Source organism: Bombus fervidus, chromosome 10 (assembly GCF_041682495.2).
Source record: "Bombus fervidus isolate BK054 chromosome 10, iyBomFerv1, whole genome shotgun sequence".
In the NCBI taxonomy this organism is placed as follows: Eukaryota; Metazoa; Arthropoda; class Insecta; order Hymenoptera; family Apidae; genus Bombus; species Bombus fervidus.
Window position 1 is genome coordinate 13094297 of NC_091526.1, and position 21874 is coordinate 13116170.

Sequence of the window (21874 nt, forward strand, 5' to 3'; positions counted from 1 at the left end):
AGTTAGTTTTACATTTTTACCATCCATTTTATGCATTTAACGCTTAAGTTTCTATACATTAATTTTTAAAAACGTTGGGACGTTCTGAACTTTTAATCACCCAATAATAAAAGGAACATTAAAATCTGCGTGAAGTAAATTCCGATTAATTTAATATTGTTTACTAACACTTTCTTTAATTAAGTATAATTTTAATGAGAATTAACGTGATTTTATTATTCTTGTACGGAATCTTGCATATCGAGCAAATGTCAAAATGTCATATTCGCTCGAACGTGCGTATGTAGACATCATAATTAAAATACATAATAAATATACATACATAAATAAGAAATAAGTCAATCAGACGTGAAAACTACATCTTACGTGAGATAATAAAAAGATGATATGGAAATATTGATGAGAATTGTTCATATGCTTTGTTAATGAACTACGGTCAGGGACGGTTTGGGTCATAAATTTTAACTGGCCTTCCATTTTCAGTTCATTAATTAAACTCTACATCGAGTAGCCCCAATACGGAAATATCTGGTATACATGTTTTCTCGTTATTTTTGCGACAGTTAGGAATAATTTACGACTGTAATTTTACTCATATCTGTTGTCGTAGGAAAATTAAATTCTACGGTCTCAAATTCTTAGTGGGACTTTTCTCCGATGGCCAATCCAATCGCTTCTGGCAAAGACGAGAATGAGAAATAACCCATTCTTTTATTGTTGACTAAACGAACAAGTTATTTAAGCTGTAGTTGCTTAATGTAAATGCGGCTTTAGAGAATTATTAATTTATCGTTCAGGTATAAGAAAATGGGAAGTTCGAACGGGGCGGCCACCTGGCCTCCGTCATTTTCAACTGTAGAAAGAGAACGCGTCAACGCTTAAGGATGCCATTGGGATTGATCGCGATCCCTGCAAACGCGAGACTTCGAACGCGCGTAACGATTGCCTGAGTTCCATCATCTCTGGTTCTAGAAACAAATAGCAGTCATTTAAGGGTACCGTATACTATGCCCTCTCGCTTGCTAGCGTACAGATTAGCAAGCTTCAACGGTATCGCGACTGCGACGTCGAATGTACTCGGTTATTCTTTATACAATCGTCAACGTCAAGGTGAAACCACTCGAATTCGGCATTTGCAAATGTACAGAACATACCGTAAACGCGACTGTTTCTAACTCGTTCGATTACTTTTTTAAATAATTTAGGGGCAGACACACAATAAAAATCGTTCAAATCGCGTATACAATTTTTATCGAATAGCATATATTTTATCTTATCGTATGGTTTCAAAGATCATATTGATTGATTTGTATATTAGCCTTATCGAAGGAAGAATGATAGACATCGTGAGAGTGCTATGACGCAATTGTGTCCGATAGTTTTGTTATATATGGGAAAATATATAATTTCATGTAGATAATGGTAGAAAGTTAGTTCGGTTCGAATCGTCGTGGTGATTCCATCCGGCAATCCAAGAACTTAATTTTACAGTGTTCCATGTATGTACATACTTTTAGAACTTCACTCTTTGAGCCTTTGAAAGAAATTATTGCCCTCTTCTAACTTTCTCTTCGTCATTTACGTGTTTCTCGCGTATTTCAATATTGTTTCTTTTCCACTTTTTAAGTATCCCGTTTATTTCCTTTATAAAAGGTATAATTGTTTGCGAAAAATTCGGTAAAATTATTCATAATACGTGGATGAATCTAGCGATCTAGAGGGATAGAATGTCAGCTCTACGAATCTGTTAATCGTCCATATTTTTGTCACACTATTAGTCAGAGTAAACATTGTTAGTGTTTTATATCCTTTGTAATTTTCCAAAGTGAGTGATTTTAAAAATCAGAGAACGTTTTTCACACTATTTTGTTAGTAAAAATGAAAGTTGTAATAACGATGGTCGTAGATCACATTTTGTACTTTTTACAGCTTCTCGTCGGTGGATTTTTGATTGCCTGAGAATTTGGCGAAAATTTATAGAAAATGGCTGCCTTCGAAATCCTTTGCGGATTTATCGCGATTTTACTTGCTTTTTACTATTACCTACTAAGGCCCTTTGAGTATTGGGAGAAGCGCGGAATACCTGGACCCAAGCCAGTACTGTTCTTTGGAAATTTTTTTCCCGTGATATTTGGGAAGATATCCATAGGTGATCGAATGAATTCTTTTTACAAACAATACAAACATGAGCCTGTGTTTGGATTGTTCATACGAACGCAACGTATCCTGGCTATAAACGATCCTGATTTAATCAAGACCGTTCTCATCAAGGATTTTTCCAAATTCTCTAATCGTGGCCTTGCTGTGAACGAAGTGGTAAGTACGCGAAGGAGTAATTTTATGTAAGAATTAAATAAGATCAAAGGTTGCACGAATAAAATTACACACTGCACAGTATAATTGCTAATGCGTATTTCCAATTTCATAGATAGTGTTATATACTGATATTAAACGATAAGCTTCGATATTGATCGATTATATATATATATTGATTGATTATATCGATTGATTATATATATTTGTTTTTTTAAGTTCTATACCGATTATTCGAATTTTCCAATATAGGCAGAACCACTTTCTCAACATTTGTTTTCCTTGGAACCAGAAAGATGGCGACCACTAAGAACAAGACTATCGCCGACCTTCACATCGGGCAAGCTAAAAGACATGTTTTCTCTGATCGTTGAATGTTCCAACAATCTGGAGAAATATTTGGAATTATTGACATCGAAAGGAAACCATATCGAAGTACGAGAACTGACTGCCAGATTTACCACCGACGTAATTGGCAGTTGCGCCTTCGGAGTCGACATGAATGCCATGTCAGACATGCAATGTAAATTTCGCGATATAGGAAGGGAATTCTTCGGTCCTGGTTTGAAGCAGATAGTAAAAAACAGACTTCGTGAGAATTGGCCAATAGTGTACACTCTTCTGGGTTATATACTGCCACGAGACGAAACCACTATTTTCTTCACAAACGCTGTCTTGGATATGATAAAGCACAGAAGGAAGAACAAGATCGTTAGGCTGGACTTCATTAACACTCTTATGGATCTGCAGGATCACCCTGAGAAGTTGAGCATAAGTACGTGTGTATGCTTTTCGATGTTGTAGAAATTTGGTGCGATCGTTTGTCGTGAGTAATTGTTAAGAAAAGTCGAGGAAAATTAGGGAACAGTTGCGTGCAATTAGAATGGTTCGTTCCTACGCGAATCGAGACCGGTGGCAAAACCGGTGACCGGTTACTGTTCACGATGTCTTAAGAACGATTTTCCCTACTTTAAGGTGGTGATATAATGAAATAATGTCGTTTCTCTCGTTTTAGAATTAACCGATCCTTTGCTAGTTGCACAAGCATTCCTTTTCTTCGTGGCTGGTTTTGAAACTTCTTCGTCAACGATAGCCAACGCCCTTTACGAATTGGCGCAAAATCAAGATGTACAGGATAAATTACGAGCCGAGATCAAGGAACATCACGAGTTGAACGATGGAAAATGGCAATATGAAAATATTAAGAAAATGCCGATCTTGGATGCCGTGTTTAAAGGTTTGTTGGATATTTTATATATGAATCTTTACATTTCTTATAAATGCTAGTAGACTAAAATGATGCGTTAATAATAAAATAAGCTAATAGAATTGCAGAAAATTGCAAGTTTTATTAACAGAGGTTCTTTATCTTTAGAAACGTTAAGAAAATACCCACCGGTGACCGTCATAATGAGAAAAAATACGGAGGAGTATACCTTCGAAGATATAAAGCTCACAATTCCAAAGAACACCAGGATCTTTATTTCTGCATATGGTATCCACCGCGATCCTGAGATTTATCCGAATCCTGACGTGTTCGACATCGATCGGTTTAAGGAGGATGCAGTAGCGGCAAGGCATCCGATGCATTATCTACCTTTTGGCGATGGCCCAAGGAACTGTATTGGTATGTAGTATCATCACCTTGTTGTTCGTGCGAAAGCAAATTTTTTACAAATCGATAAACCCTACTATGCAAGGCATATTATTGAAATTGGTTATCAATCGTAAGATACTACGGTATATTAATATTGTATCGTGTTTTCTTCGTAGGTGCACGTTTTGCGATCTTCCAGACTAAAATTGGTCTGATAAAAATCCTCCGTACTTATAAGGTTGATGTTTGTGAACGAACACAAATTCCCTATATAAATGAACCACGTACGTTCACGCTGGCACCCAAACACGGACTCGATCTAAAAGTTACAAAAGTTGAAAGTTAATAAAATACTTTACAACCTTTTCGATATTCAAGTTAACTGTTGTAAAGATAAGACTATATCTGTTCGATAAAATCGACGAAAACACGTAGTCTGTACGCAATAGCAATTTTCTTTCGCTTAAAGCTTCATTTTTATGAATGATTTTTAAAGAAATCAATTATTACGAATCGGTTATTAATGTTAGTAAAATAGCGGAAAGCCAAAGGAAGATATTTAATGATATTCTCATAATTTATTTGTAATTATTATCATATTCAACGTAATGTATCACTTTGTTTCCTTTGGAAATTATTACCAGGCTAGGTAAACTTATTGTAAATATTTTCTGATGATGTACTAGGGGGAAAGAGGAATGTATTTTTGTTATATGATTATTTTATGAAATAAATAATTTTTTATACGTATGTCTAATGTATTAATCGAATTAAATTGATTATTAATCTATTTGTAGTTTAACGAAGGCCATAAAGTAAAGTAAAAATATCAGTGAAATATTAAAACTAACATCTCACTACGTTCTTTTCAACGAGTTTTGACTGTGAGACCGGTTTGTGAGATGTAGGAAGAGAAGGGGCAAGGAATCCGAATCTAGCAACTTGTTGTATATAAACAACTTTACAGTTTCGTGAATAGCGTTCGTATTGTAATTCAATCAGTGCCGAGACTTTCATCTGTTTTTCCTTCTTATTCAAAATTTGTCAACGAATTTTTTCGGGAAACAATTACGATTGTTTATTGCGCGAACGTCTTTTCTCGATATATCACATCACTAAGGGATAATACTTTATAACAGACTAAATAGTCGAAGAAAAGTCGAAACTTTGGAAAATCTAAAGGAACGATGAAGTGTTTATCGTTGCTATATGAATCGTTTACAGTTTTCGGACAAAGGTGAAGTTTTTAATCCACGAAAAGTTTAATTTTAGCACATTGTGATTTGTATCTTGAGTGTACTTAAACGTGACTGATTTCAGACTGGAACAGACTAAATAATCGACAGAATATGAAAATAAGCTGAAAATGTATAATACAATTTTCCATTTAAGGATCTGTTTTCAAGAAAACAGAGTTTAAACATTTAATTAAGAATCGGTCTGGTACGTGCGTATGATAAATTTCATTGTATTACACGCTATTAAATTTATCATATCAAATATTAAATTACATGCTATTTGTTCGAGCCATGCATATTTAAACAAAGAAAGGAAAAGGAGAAACAAAGATGAGCTTGCAGATATTAAGAAATGATATATAAGTTTAAAGAATTTTTGCTTGTCAACATGACTCAGTAGATTATGTGCATTGCGATTAAATGTGTATCTTCTTTGCTGAATAAGAAACGAGAGCAGTACGTATTAAACCGCTGATAGAGATACAGCTGTATTTTCAACTTTAAACTTTAAACTGTGAGTATTCGTTATTCTTCAGCCAGATTTTATTTTTTAATTAAAGTTAAGGGGACAATTTATCTTCTTCTTCTTTTTTACATAAATAATATCGCCTTTTTAGAATTTTTTTAATTAGAGGAATTATGAACTTAATTAATCTGAGACTTTTTATATGTTTGTATTGGACTTTTCATAAATTTTTTCAGTTCTGTCGAGTTCGATTCCATTTCAGTTAGAAAAATGTTTGAGCTGTCCGTGAACTAGAACGCCCCGCGAAATACGGTTGATATATCAGCATATATAGTTCATCTGAAATAAAAAATTTCAGTAGGTATATATTATATTTTCTGTATATTTTCTATATATTTTATTCCTTTTTATAACTCGTTTTCTCCCTGATTCCTATTTCGCGCTTAGATAAAAGTTATTTATATCTTGTAGCAAATAATTTCTTATCAACGTGTAATTTACAATGTTTATCAACTTGGAAACACTCTGCGGCCTCGCATTAACGCTCATTGTGCTCTACTTCTATTTAACGACTCGTTACAATTTTTGGACGAGACGCGGAGTACCCGGACCGAAGCCCACGCTTCTTTTCGGCAATAATATGAAGTCAATGTTTGGAATGGAATCGCTTCCACAATTGTTAACGAGAATCTACAATGATTTTAAGAGCGAACCAATGGTTGGGGTATTTTTAAGAACAGTGCCCGTTTTAATGGTCAAAGATCCTGATCTCATCAAAGACATCCTGATTAAAGACTTTTCCAAATTCGCGAATCGAGGATTCTTCAAAAGCGAACCGGTAAGTATGCGGTAAATATGAAAGAACGCAACTAATTTAAATCGAAAGAAATAGAATTATAGAGACAGAAACAAATGAATTTTAGTCTTATGTAATCTATGAATCACTTTTAAGTAACCGTGACGTATCGTATGATGATGTTTTTAACGAACACAGGCAGTTCCATTGTCTAATCACCTGTTCGCCCTGGAAGCCAAGAGATGGCGACCTCTGAGGACTCAATTATCTCCGGTGTTTACCTCTGGCAAACTTAGAGGAACATTCTCCTTAATTTTAGAATGTTCTAATCATCTTGAAAGTTATTTGAACGCGATGATAGAGAAAGGAGATCCTATCGATGTGCGAGAACTTGCCGCCAGATTCACCACTGACGTGATCGGCAGCTGCGCCTTTGGGATCGAGATGAATTCGCTCTCGGAAAACGAGAGCGACTTCCGTCGAATCGGTAAACAAATTTTTTCTACCGGTTTCTGGAAAATACTCCGTACGAGAATACAGCAGATCCTGCCACCGTTGCACGTTTTTCTCGCTCGTGTGCTACCGTATAACGAGGAAACGAAAATGATCATGGGAATCACTAGAGAGACGATCGAATACAGAGAGAAGAACAAGATCGTCAGGCCTGATTTTATGAATATACTCATGGAGTTGAAAAGGCACCCTGAAAGGGTCGCTGATATTAGTTAGTACACTGGCGTAAATAATTTGCAGAAAAGTATCGGTGCGATAAGGATATCTCTAAGAATTTATCCTCGGATCGCTGCTGAGTGAAATACACGCCTCAAATACCGTAATATGTATATCTTTTCGCTTGTAGAATTGACGGACGATTTGTTAGCCGCGCAAACATTTATTTTCTTCGCGGCTGGTTTCGAGACCTCGTCGACTACGATCAGCAATGCTCTATACGAACTGGCTTTGAATCACGACATTCAGGACAAATTGCGCGAAGAAATCAATCAGTTCGCGGCGAAAAATAACGGAGAGTGGAAATACGAAACTATAAAACAAATGCAATACTTGGATAAAGTGTTCCAAGGTAAATATTATAACGCTCGCATCTAAGATCGAACTTGATCGTTGATTCATACGTATGGATTAGATGTATTAATTCAGAGCTATTACATAGCATAATCATACTAATAATTCTCATTATTGCTCTTACCTGTTTATCTTCTATTTCCTGCATTTATATCAGTAATTATCGTTCTTATTTAATATACAGAGACACTAAGGAAGTATCCAGCTTTGCCATTTTTGAGCAGAGAGTCACTCCAAGACTACACGTTCGAAAATACGAAAGTAACAATTCCGAAAGAAACGTTGATATGGGTGCCAGTTTTTCCCATTCACAGGGACCCAGAAATTTATATAGATCCAGAAAAATTTGATCCCGAAAGATTTTCCCAGGATAAGATGGAAGAAAGGAATCCTATGTATTACTTACCTTTTGGACATGGTCCGAGAAATTGTGTCGGTATGTATTTAGCAAAAAATCGATCGGTTCTTTCTTGATAACTATCAAATAATTGATCGACATTGGCGATATGAAACGAAATATATCTTTAAATAATTTTATCCTTCGAACGACGATGGGTAAAAACGCATATTTCTGGAAATGAAAGTTGCAAGAACTATTACGAATTGCGGAGTTTTAAGTATGCAAGCGGAAAAATCGTGCGATTAAGATCGAGATGTAAAAAAAAAAGTAGGCGTGGCTATTTAAAACTTTGCAGGAATATAACGCAATAAATTAGCCATCGATGAATTAGACTTAGAATTGATAGAATTACGATTAGTAAAATTGTATATTAAAAGTATAAAGTATATTAAAGAATACAACTAATGAACTTACTTACATTTGACATTCGATAATTTATTGCAGGTGCACGTTTTGCAATCTACCAAACGAAAATTGGATTAATAAAAATCCTGCATAAAAACAAGGTTGACGTTTGTTCCAAAACGCCAATTCCTTATAAATATAATCCACTTTCATTCATTCTGGCACCCACAACCGGTTTGTACTTGACGATAACTAGGCTACAGGACTAACACAATGTCGACATTCATTCGGCACAAATAAAATTATTTATTAGCGTATACTTCGGTATTTATTTAACGCGATGGACATTTGTCGGAGTGTGACAAATGAAATTCAATATTATTATTATGTATTTTAATAGTAGTTAAAGTATTTTACTCATAGAAACAAGTAGTTCATATTTTCGTTACATATATCAGTATAATCAAATAAAAACATTGTTGATGTTTATATAATTTGTTTTCATCCCACGCAAGCGTTGCCGGTTGTCCCGTGACTGCCGAATTAAATATATCAAACAGATATTTCTTGTATTTTCGCGTATACATGCATAATCTTTGTTTATAATTACAACATGCTGCTGATACGTACGGTGCTGCAATTTACAAGCGGAATTCGCTGCAGTGGTATCGGTAGTTTCTCGTACCTCGGCAAGTAAGCGAGCGCGCTCCTTATATATAGGAAAAAATCGTTCAAAATGTTGTTTTACATCACGTCCAAAAATCATCGAAATCCGAGGGTAGTTAAGAATATAACATTAAGAAAAATGAGATTGTCATTTTATTAATAAATAATACATGGAAAATAATAGATATTTAATGGTTAATTTGACCTTTTTCGAGGCTCGTGTGACTAATTTAGATGGAATGTCCTAGCTCAGCGCTGTTCGATCATTGCCTATACGGAAAGATATTAGGCTTTCTGGACGTGAAGAAATCGGCGGGCAACGGTGAGTGTATGAAGTAACAATTGCGCATATTAAGGAAGGAGAATTATGTTTCAGAACTGAACAATTAACTATAAGCAGTAAACAACGCGTATGATTTCAGGGGTGTTGGTTTGCACTTTGACTTGGTCAAGCCTTAGTTGTTTTATACTGTAGTTCTCATTGCCTGCCGTGATGTTTAGCTGTTCGACGAGGGGGTCTATTATGCGTGCATCAATGTAGATTGGTGGTGGTTTGGCGATGTGTATTTTCGGTGTTACTGTTTGTTCTGATTCCTTTTCCTGTGGCAGTGCGCTGAAGGAGTTTTGGAGTGGAATTCCTTGGAGCCATTATTGCCTTTCCGTTTCCGCAGCTCTCCTAGCATTTGTGTTTGTTGTTATCTTTCGTTTTTTGCTGGGAGTTACGACCTTCCAACTTTCGTTATGGCGTGATAGATCGATGTTGGTTTTATTCCTCACGTCATTCATTTCTGTGATTTCCATTTCCGATTCGCTTGTATCTAAGCAATCATGCTCCTCGCTTGTTTGTTGTGTTGGCTTTGTCGAATTTCCAGCTCTGTTTATTACGTATGTTTCGTCGTATTTTCTCGCGACCGCGTTTCTCCGTGAACGGTCGTAATACTTTTATTACTTCATTTTAACGTATATGTCACTAGGTCGCGACTCCGTTCAACTTTGTTCCCTCGTATAATCAGATTTTTTCTCCTGTCTGAAAATGTGTTGACTAGCATTGAAACCGCGCTGGATTAGGTATTCCAGTTACAAAACTGTTACATCCGCTAACAGACGACTCAGTATACGGGCAGTGAGTTTAACTTGCGATACTATCGAGTGTCTTCGTTTTCAGTTTTTAAGATAGAAGATGACGAAAGCTAGGGCCTCACGGGATTGCAATTATCGTATTACTGCTTCTCCTCTAGTTAAATAAGGAAACATTTACAGTTTAAGCGACCTGTCTAGCGTGACGAAATCTTCTCGTTGCATTTCTTTAGGGTTTTAACATTTTACAGCCCTAATTTGTAATATCAATGAAGTCATTAGCTTTGATACAAAGTGACGCGCTGATAGGAATTTAAGCATCTTAATATTTTCCAGAACTTTTCAAGATCGTTAAATAAGCCAATAAGCTTATAAAAGAACCGCAGTGTCTCGCGAATAGCATGCAAGTGCGTTTCTAATCTTCGCGACAAGTAAATGCCGACAAAAGCAGTGAAGAGAAACACGTTTAAAGGAAATTGTTGTATCGCGGAGTAAAAGTAATGTTTGGCATATATTAGAAGAAGAAGAAAGAGACTAGAATTAATTTACGACTGTACGAAAAAGAGGAAGGTGTTCTGTATCGCGCTGGAATACCTAATTAAATGTAAGCATGATTTTTCATATTTTACTTACCTCTTATTCGATAAACTAAACTCCAAATGCCTCAATTTCCCTCAAAAGGATATGTTTGTAATTGACAGTCGCGATGTAGTAGAGTTTTATTTATCCGTTTTCTGTACTTTAATGTCCGAATACTTATTATCCGTATCTTAATATGCAAATCTTAATATCCGAATGTATTCTGTTATCGAAACATAGTATTTCCCAATAGCAGATACCCTTTTTTGTTTATTTATTATTTTCTCTAGTCGATAGAGTGAATTATGATTGCAAGAACTTATTACGAACCTAATAGCGTTCTAATTATCGAAAGATAATACGACGCGATTAAAAAAGTCGAAAGTGATATGAATTTGAAATATATTATCGATATCAGTATTCTGCATTACCTTTTCTGAAACATATTATCACCGTCCGGTCTTAGTTTCCGAGATATTTGCAGAGAAGTTCAACGCAATTTGTGACCATACGGAAATGCGTACCATCTATATACCAGAATGAAGTGTAATGGAAACTAAAGTTAATTGAAGATTTTTACGAATATTTCGTAAACGAAGGCCGAGCGACGGTTGCGTGTATTGGAAAGATTTGTTCAGAATATTAACCATGACAACATATTCCAAACTCATTAATAAAATCTGCATAATTACTGCAAAAAAGACATGCCGTTGGAAAAACAACAACCACAGAAATTGTAAGTAAAGAGCATAATGTTGAGAATTATTTAAATCGCGTAGATTATCCTGAGCAGAAGAATGTTAGAATTTAATTTTAAAATTAAGATTAATAATCTGTGGAAGACACAATGTTTATGTTAAAATAATATTCAGTGATATTTATTAAACAGAAGTACAGAACCAAATGTATATAAGCGAGTTATATAATTAACAAAGTATGCAAGAATTGTTGATCGTTGACCAGTTACTCTCAAACTAGACATAGATAGTGATCCACGATTTCTTAAATATTTTGAGTCCCACTCTCTATACAGTAATGAGTATGACCTGTGTAAGTGTCCTGTTCAAATGCCTGTGTAGGTGTCTGTGTAAGGGTGTTTGTGTCTATGCGTGTAATATCGTATTCCAACAAAGAACATTAATCGCATTAACGCTACGAAATGCTTCTATCGCGATAAAGACACGACGATAATGGCAATTTTACAAAAATGGAAACTGCATACGAAAATTGTAACAAAGATTTACTCTCTCACGTCGGAGGATTCGTGGTATTCGAAAAAGAGCTTCGATAGTTTGATATACAAAAAGAATGTAACTCCATGCATTTATTTATGTTATTATTGTATTGCATATTATTTTTGTTAAAAGGATTATAACTTAACAGTCAAAAAGATACGGCATCCATAAATATTTCAAGAAACCATCGATTGATTGGTATTTGAATAAATGAAATTTCATGTCAGAAAAGTAATTATTTTATTATATATGTAACACGTACGTGTTGAGATAAAGAGATGCATGCTTAAGGAAATAAGACGAATTAATCGGCAGTCGTTAACTGAGAGTCGGAGTTATAAGGAATCGTTCATTGAGAGTCAAGTTGCGAGGAGTTAGTTACTTGCGAGCCGAAAGAAAGTTGTCGAATTGTTATGAGTTGTAAGCTATTAGTTATGAGTTGTAAATTATCAATTTATTTGTCTTAGTTATATCAAATTATTGTATTTAGTTCACCTTAAATAATCATCGTTTCCTGTTTGATCCACTGTAAATAGATGCATCTATCAATAAATTTATCATATAGGATAGAAATCATTGGAAATCCTAATTTCTAATACTTCTGAATAAACAATCCTATATTATTTATTATTATTATGATTATATTATATATATAATACTTAAATTTATATGTTTTACAGATTGCTGAACTTTGACTTCTATCGTCGAGAGATTGAACAAGGATAAAACAAAATGGCATTTGAATTTTTATGCTACGTGACAGTGGTGTTCATTGCGTTGTATTATTATTTTACGGCAAAATTCAACTTTTGGAAGGATCGATCAGTTCGAGGTCCGAAACCTATACCAGTGTTTGGCAATATCTTCTGGCCGATGATTGGCAATATATCGTTTGCAGAATATTTGCAGAAGCTACATAACGAATATAAAGACGAACCTATGATCGGGTTATTCGTACGAAGAACGCCTTATCTTGTTATACAGGACCCTGAGCTTATTAAAGATGTTCTTATTAAAGACTTTTCTAAATTCGCGAATCGCGGATTCTTGAAGCAAGAAATAGTAAGTGAACGCATGGAAAGGCTAACAAACGAAATAGAAAATAAGCTGATAATCGGTACATCTAGCGAATGAAAGTTTATGTATTTCTATGTTATTTTATTTAATATCTCTGTATCTCGTTCAATGGTTATAGGCGGAACCACTCTCTCAGCATCTCTTCTCTCTAGAAGAAGAAAGATGGAGGCCATTAAGAACGCAACTTTCCCCGGTATTTACGTCTGGCAAACTGAAAGGAATCTTCTCCATGATTTTCGAATGTGCCAAACGTATCGAGAGCTATTTGGATATATTGATAGCGAAGGGAGAGCCTATCGAGGTGCGAGAACTTGCGGCCAGGTATACTACCGACGTAATAGGCAGCTGTGCCTTTGGGATTGAGATGAATTCGTTGTCGGATAAGGAAAGCGAATTTCGCCGAATGGGCAAAGAAATCTTTGCTACGCATTGGAAGGCGGTTCTGAAATTCAGGATGAAGGAGTGCATGGGAGAGTTGTACGATTTACTTGGTTATATCCTTCCGCCAGACAAGGTGAACGTATTCATTGAGAGGATCACCGTCGAAACGTTGAACTACAGGAAAGAGCACAACATCGTTAGGCCCGATTTCATGAACACGTTGTTGGAACTTCGGAATAATCCCGAAAAAGTAAAGGATATTAGTAAGTTTTTAGCAAAGACAATTATTCGTCTCATAAATTATTGCACGTACGCCTACTGGCAAAAATTAAAGAACATTATGATCGCTTGGAAAATGCTGTATATATTTTATCTTCCGAAGTGATGAAATTGAAAATATCGTAAAGAGATAACAGACCATGTATGAAGTTGCAATATGTTTCTTTTTTTTCTAATTATGTTCGTGTAAGATCTACGATTAATAACGAATCGGATAAACAAATTGAAACTTTGTAACAAGTTGAGATACACTTTGCTTTAATTACATAATTACTTCTAACGAAAGCTAAAGAAAAACTAATCTAATAAGATGTTGGATAATTCTTTACTCTCTGTGTGTTATTGATTCAATTAATCGAACATAACACGCAATTGATATTTCACACCATGTATGCGTAATTTTTTGTATTAGCTCCCCTTCATACGTAAAGTATTCAACTTCCCAATTGACGTTTAACGTAATCCCACAAATGTTCAATTGGGTTCGAGTCAGCAGATTGGCTTGGTCGTTTAATTATATTAATATCTTCTTTCGAAAGAAAGGAAAGTCTTAACTAATTTAGAGGAATGTTTCGGGTCATTATCGTGTCGAGATTATCATTTTGTTGACATTTTCTCGCTTGCAAATGGCAACGTCTGGCTTTATAAAATATTCTTATACGCGAATCTATCCATAGTTTCCCATTATTATACCAGGATCATTTCTTTCAGAATTAACGGACACTTTGCTTGCTGCACAAGCATTCGTATTTTTCGCGGCAGGTTTTGAAACTTCATCGACGACGATCAGCAACGCTCTGTACGAGTTGGCTCTGAATCAAGACGTACAAAAGAAGCTGCGAGAAGAAATAAAAGAATTCGATGCGAAAAATTCCGGGAATTGGAAATACGAGACTATAAAACAGATGACATATTTGGACAAAGTATTTAAAGGTTGAGACGTAACAGGATCGATTCCTTTAATACGCAGGGGGTTTACTACAATACGAGGGCAGGACGAAAAGTTTCCGGAATGACAACGACAATCACAAATACCAACTATTGTACTAGCGGCGATTCCGGAGACTTGCCAATCTGCTCTCGTAATTTATGCGTTATATCGATACTTTTATCTTTTCCTTTTATTTCGTTTATAGAGACATTAAGGAAATATCCACCTTTGGCATTCATATCCAGAGAAACAACGGACGATTATACTTTCTCGAACACGAAAGTATCACTACAAAAGTGCATGAGAGTCTGGATACCGGTATTTTCTATTCACAGGGATCCAAATATCTATTCAGACCCAGATAAGTTTGATCCTGAGAGATTTTCCAAGGAAGCAGTAGATGCGAGGCATCCTATGCACTATTTGCCCTTTGGTCATGGTCCAAGGAATTGTATTGGCACGTTTATAACACGATTATACTTTATTTCCATAGAATTGTTATTTCATCAAACGGCATTGACGTTGTCTTCTTTGATTTATTTCATTTCAGGTGCACGTTTCGCAATTTACCAAACGAAGCTTGGATTAATTAAGGTTCTGCATAATTATGAGGTGCACGTTTGTGAGAAGACACCGATCCCATACGAGTTAAATCCCTTTGCATTTATAATATGCTCGAAGGGAGGATTATATTTAAACATAATTAAAAGCAAAAATTAATTTACTAATTCTCGAAATAATTTTCTATCTCTATAAGAGAGCAATACAGAATGTTCATGTGTTGCATATACCTGGTATGAAAATATGTATATGATATTTTTTCTAGTAGTTCGTTTATGTAATATCATAGTAATATATACGTATATAATAAACAGTATATATAGACAGTATATAACGGTATATAAAAATAATATATATAAACAGTAAATATTAATATCCCTTTGTTTAATGAAGCTTCATGTATAAATAGTATATTACACTTTATGCTCCTTTTCTGTTACGTAGAATCTTTTTACCGATTCTTCGATATCCATCTGCTATCAGTATTCTTATTCACTGGCTATATCAGCAAGTGTCGCACAACAATGTTACACGTATGTTTACTTGCACAACAGCTTTAGCATTGTTTAGCATTTTATCATTGTTTATCTTTGTTGGCATTGTTTAGAATTCTTGAAGAATAAATGAAATTATCAATCTGCTGTCCCGATTGTAAAAAAGTAAACGCTTGTTTTCCCTGTTGCATTGTACATACATATAGCTTTTTATATACCTTTCATTTTAATTTCTTCGGTAAAAACTTTATCGTACAATCGTTGGTTGTAGAGTCGAAGTATTCTTATGATCCTGACATGAAATTTTCGTTAAATAGCAGAAGAGATAACGCGAAGATAAAACTTTACATACATTTATTTATCAGCGAATGAATTTTATATTCACAATTTGTGCCTACGGAAAGAGCAAATTAGTTAGCTTTATTTAATGGTTCACTATGGGGTTTCGTGACTTCTAATTTCTACCATATTTCCGTGCTCTCTCTCTCTCTCTCTCCCTCTCTAGAACAAGTTAATTGCACGAGTTAAACTGAAATAATTACTTTTACAAGAATAATAATAATTTCAGTAATTACTTGTAAGTTATACAATACGCAGTAATGTACGGCATACGATACATAGTAAAAATTAGTTTTATTCGATATCAGTAGCGTAATAATTGACCGTGATATGTGAAACAAGAGAAATATCGAAGTACGTACGTATAATCTTTGTTACTATTCAATCACGTATGGTTTTATTTCAATTGCGTCACGATTTAAAAAGAGGCGCAAGTAGTGATCGCTGACAGTATCAGTTAACATCCTTCCACGATACGCAACAAACGTAGACTCGGAATAAACTTTCGTAGGATCGTGATTACTAGGTAAGTAGTAGCAATATGTAAAGATTTTGTATCAAGGAAACTTCATTGCTTGTAAGTGTGAAAAACTGTTCTAATTCAACAATTAATTTTCAACGTACATGTCAATTAATCCTATATAATTCATCAAAAAGTTCGGAGAAAATTCTTACCTTTTATTTTATTCATTTTTAGAAACAAGTTAATTTATTTAAAAGTTTACAATATGGAATCCGTTTACATGGATTATTTTAAGAAATAACGTATTTTTTTTTTTAATTTATAAAATGGAATCCGTTTACAATGTATATAATTAGTAAATTTAGACTTCCCACGACGATAATCATATCTAATATTACATAATTTAATTTCACAGTTACATTCATTCAAGATTGTCTCGTATCAATTGTTTGAGCTCATTGTTTAAGGGAACATTCTCTTCGATGTAATCTCAACATTTTGGTGTTATACCACGGTACAATGTCATTGCACTATGTAGTGAAATTACTATTATTTGTACACCTTGTAAAAGTATATTTGTGGAAAAAGTAGTGCACTTATACCTGAGAAAACAATAATTGTTTACAATCAGTAAACCATTGTTTTGAATCTATACACAAGTACTGTTATCTCTGCATTCTTATCTGCTTACAAATGAACTCCGTAAATACATTTAAAGTGCATCTAAAAGATACGCATATAATCATGAAAAATCTATCAAACCGTTTAAAATGTAATGTTGTAACATTTGTTTCTTGCAAAAACGTTTTGTATTCGGGTGTTACGTTTTTTAAGAGAGCTACATATCAAAATTTTACCAAAATCAATAGAAATAACTTTTGGTTGCAACGCGTTTCGGTGGGCTTCAAAAAAGTTCGCATAATTATTTCTACATTTCTACAATACCCACACCAGTCTATGTACTTATTTATTTAAAATACGGGAACGAACGCCCATCTTTATTAATGTTGTATTCAATGTAGCAGTCAAAATGATCAATTTACATTGTGTATAACGAGATAACAGTTTTACACCATTGCAAGTCACGAGCTTATCGATTGATGGAGTTGGTTGAGCAAAACAATTATTCATCGAGGAAATATTTTGCGTTTGTTGAATTCGACCAATGGAACAAATACAAATAATGAAATGTCGGAAACCGGCGCGAACCAAAAGCAGAGAGCAGCCCATTTTCTCGGTTAATAGTCAGTTGTGATTTTATTGTATAGTTGTTAGAATCGTTACGTTTAATAAAGCAAAGCTATCACGTCAGATTAAAGTTCACGGTTGCTCAAAGTCATCGGAAATTAGTTTCATCATTCGGTTTGACAATTTGATTATCTTAATTTTTCTTTTCGCGATCGTTTCGTTCTATCTTGGCTGTCTTAGGGATGAAATTGAAACGTATTTCCTTGTGGGCTCGTGTCTATATACTGAATAAATTAAAGATAGACGAGAAAGCGAAGACGAATGCTGTAAAATATTGTCTACTTGTTACACTGATTGTTGCTGAGAACTAGCTATCAAAGTTTTACCAAAACGAATGATTTATTTTTATCAGTACTAAGTTTTTATCTCGCGTAATATGGACCACTAGGTTTTAACGTTTTATTGGCGAATAAAAGATTCGTACTTTTCAAATGAATGAAAATATCGATATAGAGATCTAAGAATACGTTAAAGTGGCTCTGATTATTATTTCTATATCACAATTGTTTAACATTATGCTCTGAAGTACTTGCATCTCGTATTTAAGTCGGAATTTACAAGGACATTTTCAGTTATCTCAATAAAGAGGTTCGCATTGGATAAATGATATCTATAAATTGATTGAAACAATCTCTCGATAATGTATGTCGACCTTAGAATGATCGAGAAAACAAATGTGGAGACACATGTGGAGAAGAAACGATCGTATTAGTTGAATGTATAGCTACTTAAATTGGATGACGACTGTAACAAGAAAAGTGCATAGAAATTGTTTTAGGGCGACGACAAATGTAAGCATCAGTACGAACGACGGAAGGAACATAACAGTGTCGTTACAGAAATTATTCAGCTACATATTCGAGCAACTTGACAAACAAATTGATAAAAACTCGAGAAGATAAGAGGCTATAATTCTGTTAAACAGCGCAGATCCTTATTGCAAAGGAAGAAATATTGACAAAGAAAACTGGGATTAAGTTTCAGTTTGTAAGATCTTTTTGAGTTGATATCTAATTGTTCTTCGATATAGAATAAAAATGAATAATCGATAAAAAGCTTAAATTTATTCGAAGAAAGAAAAGAAAAGAGAATTAATCGTTATCGATGGTCCGATCGTCGAGGACGATCAATCGAGTAGCTTGTTTTTCTGCGTTTAGCGTATGGCTTTAAACATCCACTTTATAAGAAGAAAAAGTTACCGCGACCAATAAATTCTGATCAGTGAAATTTGATTTTTACAGAAAGCCTGATATAACATGGATTATTTTCAACTTGTCTGTGCCATTGGCATGGTGGTTTTAGCGATCTACTATTATTACACCTCAACCTTGGACTACTGGAAAATTCGTGGCATACCCGGACCGCAACCTACTATCTTGATTGGCAATCTCAAAGATGTTTTACTTAGAAAAATGTCGCTAGGCGATAAGCTGAAAGAAATGTACGAGGAATATAAGAAAGAGCCAATGTTTGGAATATTCGAGGGATCGACGCCTATCCTCGTTATTAAAGATCTGGAATTAATCAAAGACGTTCTCATCAAGGACTTCCCTCTATTCGTTAACCGAGGTTTCCGCCTATTTTCAAAGGTACTTGAAAATTATGATTAATTTACGAATTTTTATTTGTATGTATCATGTAACACGTGTAATTATATACTTCATATTCGAAGATCGTTATTTTCGTTAATTCGCCGAAACTTTTATGCCACTTGACGCATAAAAAGAAATATATTAATATTTGCTTCTTGAAGGAAACAAAAATTCAGAAAAAGATTTTATTCAGGCAGAACCACTGGGAGAACATCTGTTCGCCCTGGAAGCGGAAAGATGGCGACCAATGAGAGCAAAACTCTCCCCTGTATTCACGTCAGGCAAGCTGAGAGAAATGTTCCCTCTCGTAATAGAATGCTCGAAGAATCTGGAGAAATACTTAGACGGCGTGGCGCAAACGGGTGAACCAGTGGAGTGCCGCGATTTGGCTGCGAAATTCACAACCGACGTAATTGGTAGTTGCGTTTTTGGAATCAACATGAACGCTCTCTCGGATGAGAACAGCGAATTTCGCAAAGTAGGCAAAAAACTGTTTGCACAGACCACGCGAATGCAAATCAGAGATATCTGTCGGCAATTCCTGCCAAACATCTACGAAATATTTGGCCATCTACTGCAAGTTCCAGGAGTCGACCAATTCTTAATAGACGTGGTCAGGGACACGATAAAATACAGAAGAGAGAATAAGATAGTCAGACCAGATTTCATCAACACGCTGATGGAACTTCAAGAACATCCAGAGAAATTAGAAAATTTAGGTATACAGCTTAAAATCAACCCTGTGTGACTTTCTTTAGGTGTATTACAAATATTTGTCCATTTCTGATAAATTTTAATGTGCAGAATGTGCAGATGAGTGAAAAGAGAGGCATGAATTTCTTTTTTTTTTTTTTTTTACATAGAAGAAATTTTTCAATTTTAGTTGATAACTCTAATCGCATGAGATTATTATAAAAGGTCGGTGATATTGTCCTTTACAGAACTAACAGATTCATTGCTCACCTCGCAAGCATTTGTCTTTTTCGCGGCTGGGTTCGAGACTACCTCAACGACGATATCTCACACTCTTTACGAACTAGCGCTAAACCAACATATACAGGACAAATTACGTAAGGAAATTAGAGAGGTTTGCGACAAACATCAAGGAGTTTTAACGTACGATGCAGTTAAAGAGATGAAATATCTAGACAAGGTTTTCAAAGGTGCGTTACAATGTTAAAACGAAACTTTGATTTCTGAAGAAAATTATTCAAGCAGTTGGTCGAACATTCGAAACAATGATTCACATAAATTATTTTCTCTTCTCTATGTAGAGGTGCTGAGAATATATCCGCTAATACCGTTTATACTGAGAGAGGTATCGGAAAATTACACGTTCAAAGGCACCAAGGTCAGCATAGAAAAAGGCACGAAAGTGTGGGTGCCAACTTATGGAATCCAAAGAGATGCAGATATCTACCCGGAACCTGAGAAATTCGATCCTGAAAGATTCAACGACGATGCTGTTGCTGCTAGACACCCTATGGCTTATTTACCTTTTGGCGACGGTCCAAGAAATTGCATTGGTAAGTTAATAAAAATAAGCAAAAGAAAAGAAAACCTACGCAGTACTAGTAAAGTATCTTTTACCTCTAAAAAAAAAAAAAAAAAAGCATGAATGACGTAGCTTCTTAATCGTTACTTTCAGGATCTCGTTTTGCACAGTATCAAAGCAAGGTTGGCATTATAGCGATCATTCGCAATCACAAGGTCGACGTTTGCGAGAAAACTACGATTCCCTACGAAAATGATCCCCGTTCATTTATGATGATGTTAAAGGGAGGTGTGCATTTGAAAATAATGAAAGTAGAAAATTAATATACTAAAGAATTATATTGTTATACGTAATGATGTACATATCTAACTAATTTTAATTCGACGATCTATGCCGACTCTTAAAATTGATAATAAAATTATAGTATCGATTACAAGTTCGCGTTAATCAAAATGTTTATTATTGATTACTACCAATGGTAACTTATTACTTACTCTTCTCGTCCTTGTCTTCTGTGGCTGGTCGATTTAAACATTTTCCGTGCTATTAACACGTCACAACCCTTGAACAGTTTTCTTAGAGCGAAATAGTTCCTATTATTAGATCAGTGGCAAAAACAGACTGTTCTATTTACAGTAATTTAATATTTTTCATTCGCTTAACAGTTTACTACTCTTACTTAATTCATAAGTAAATATATTCATTCATATAAATGAATTCATAAATAAGATAAACATTGTTTTTTATCTGCATGACACGTTACATTATAGGATGAGTTAGCAAAAGAGTCAATCAAGACTGTTGGTGATTTATATATTGATTCAATATGTATCAGTAAATTCGTAATTATATTCGCAAGCCACACGACGACGGTACATAATGACGAGTGGTTTACGTAAACGATACGAGGAAATCTTTGTCAAGGATTTCGTTACAATTTATCAGAATGACTCTCGACAAATACTGTTTATATATATATATATATATACACACAGCTTCCCTACATTATTTCTATTATATCTTTAAACTGATTTTGTCATCTGTGATATTTCATATCTTTCATGTTTTATAAATATATTTAATGGTCATACAGGTTATGTTTCTAAAAATCAAATAAATGGTATATAATGAAATGGACTAACGCTGTGTCATTGTTTGTTATCAAACTCCTTCCAAGAAAACTGATAAAATAACACAACATCCAAACTAATGATTGCCA

At 34.6% G+C, this 21874-nt stretch overlaps 4 protein-coding genes and 1 long non-coding RNA gene across 8 annotated transcripts; 4 read left to right on the forward strand and 1 right to left on the reverse strand.

Moving 5' to 3' along the window:
* The first annotated feature begins 1356 nt into the window (after nt 1-1356).
* Nucleotides 1357-4278, forward strand: LOC139991696 (probable cytochrome P450 6a14). The gene is made up of 6 exons (XM_072011979.1): nt 1357-1499; nt 1930-2316; nt 2566-3088; nt 3329-3550; nt 3689-3940; nt 4087-4278. The coding sequence occupies exons 2-6, from the start codon at nt 1984-1986 to the stop codon at nt 4254-4256; spliced, it is 1500 nt and encodes a 499-aa protein (XP_071868080.1). The 5' UTR covers nt 1357-1499; nt 1930-1983; the 3' UTR covers nt 4257-4278.
* Nucleotides 4279-5558: 1280 nt separating this feature from the next.
* Nucleotides 5559-9085, forward strand: LOC139991690 (cytochrome P450 6A1-like). Its single transcript, XM_072011971.1, has 7 exons — nt 5559-5662; nt 5851-5971; nt 6086-6452; nt 6609-7134; nt 7270-7491; nt 7678-7929; nt 8338-9085. The coding sequence occupies exons 3-7, from the start codon at nt 6117-6119 to the stop codon at nt 8505-8507; spliced, it is 1506 nt and encodes a 501-aa protein (XP_071868072.1). The 5' UTR covers nt 5559-5662; nt 5851-5971; nt 6086-6116; the 3' UTR covers nt 8508-9085.
* LOC139991701 (uncharacterized) lies at nt 7809-8413 on the reverse strand. The gene is made up of 2 exons (XR_011800886.1): nt 8312-8413; nt 7809-8064 (listed from the first exon to the last, which is right to left on the reverse strand). It is a non-coding gene; the product is annotated as an uncharacterized lncRNA (long non-coding RNA).
* Nucleotides 9086-10396: 1311 nt separating the features above from the next.
* On the forward strand, nt 10397-15335 carry LOC139991695 (probable cytochrome P450 6a14). Of its 3 annotated transcripts, none has more exons than XM_072011976.1 (6): nt 10397-10585; nt 12476-12857; nt 12991-13516; nt 14244-14465; nt 14669-14920; nt 15014-15335. In XM_072011976.1, exons 2-6 carry the CDS (start codon nt 12528-12530, stop codon nt 15181-15183), a joined length of 1500 nt encoding a protein of 499 aa, XP_071868077.1. In that variant the 5' UTR covers nt 10397-10585; nt 12476-12527; the 3' UTR covers nt 15184-15335. The 3 variants fall into 3 exon arrangements, with proteins under 3 accessions (XP_071868077.1, XP_071868079.1, XP_071868078.1); XM_072011978.1 differs by lacking the exon at nt 10397-10585 and adding an exon at nt 11061-11296; XM_072011977.1 differs by lacking the exon at nt 10397-10585 and adding an exon at nt 12120-12179.
* Nucleotides 15336-16238: 903 nt separating this feature from the next.
* LOC139991691 (probable cytochrome P450 6a14) lies at nt 16239-21091 on the forward strand. Of its 2 annotated transcripts, none has more exons than XM_072011972.1 (6): nt 16239-16383; nt 18810-19157; nt 19354-19879; nt 20102-20323; nt 20435-20686; nt 20809-21091. In XM_072011972.1, the coding sequence occupies exons 2-6, from the start codon at nt 18825-18827 to the stop codon at nt 20976-20978; spliced, it is 1503 nt and encodes a 500-aa protein (XP_071868073.1). In that variant the 5' UTR covers nt 16239-16383; nt 18810-18824; the 3' UTR covers nt 20979-21091. The 2 variants fall into 2 exon arrangements, with proteins under 2 accessions (XP_071868073.1, XP_071868074.1); XM_072011973.1 differs by lacking the exon at nt 16239-16383 and adding an exon at nt 18355-18555.
* The last annotated feature ends 783 nt before the right edge of the window (nt 21092-21874 follow it).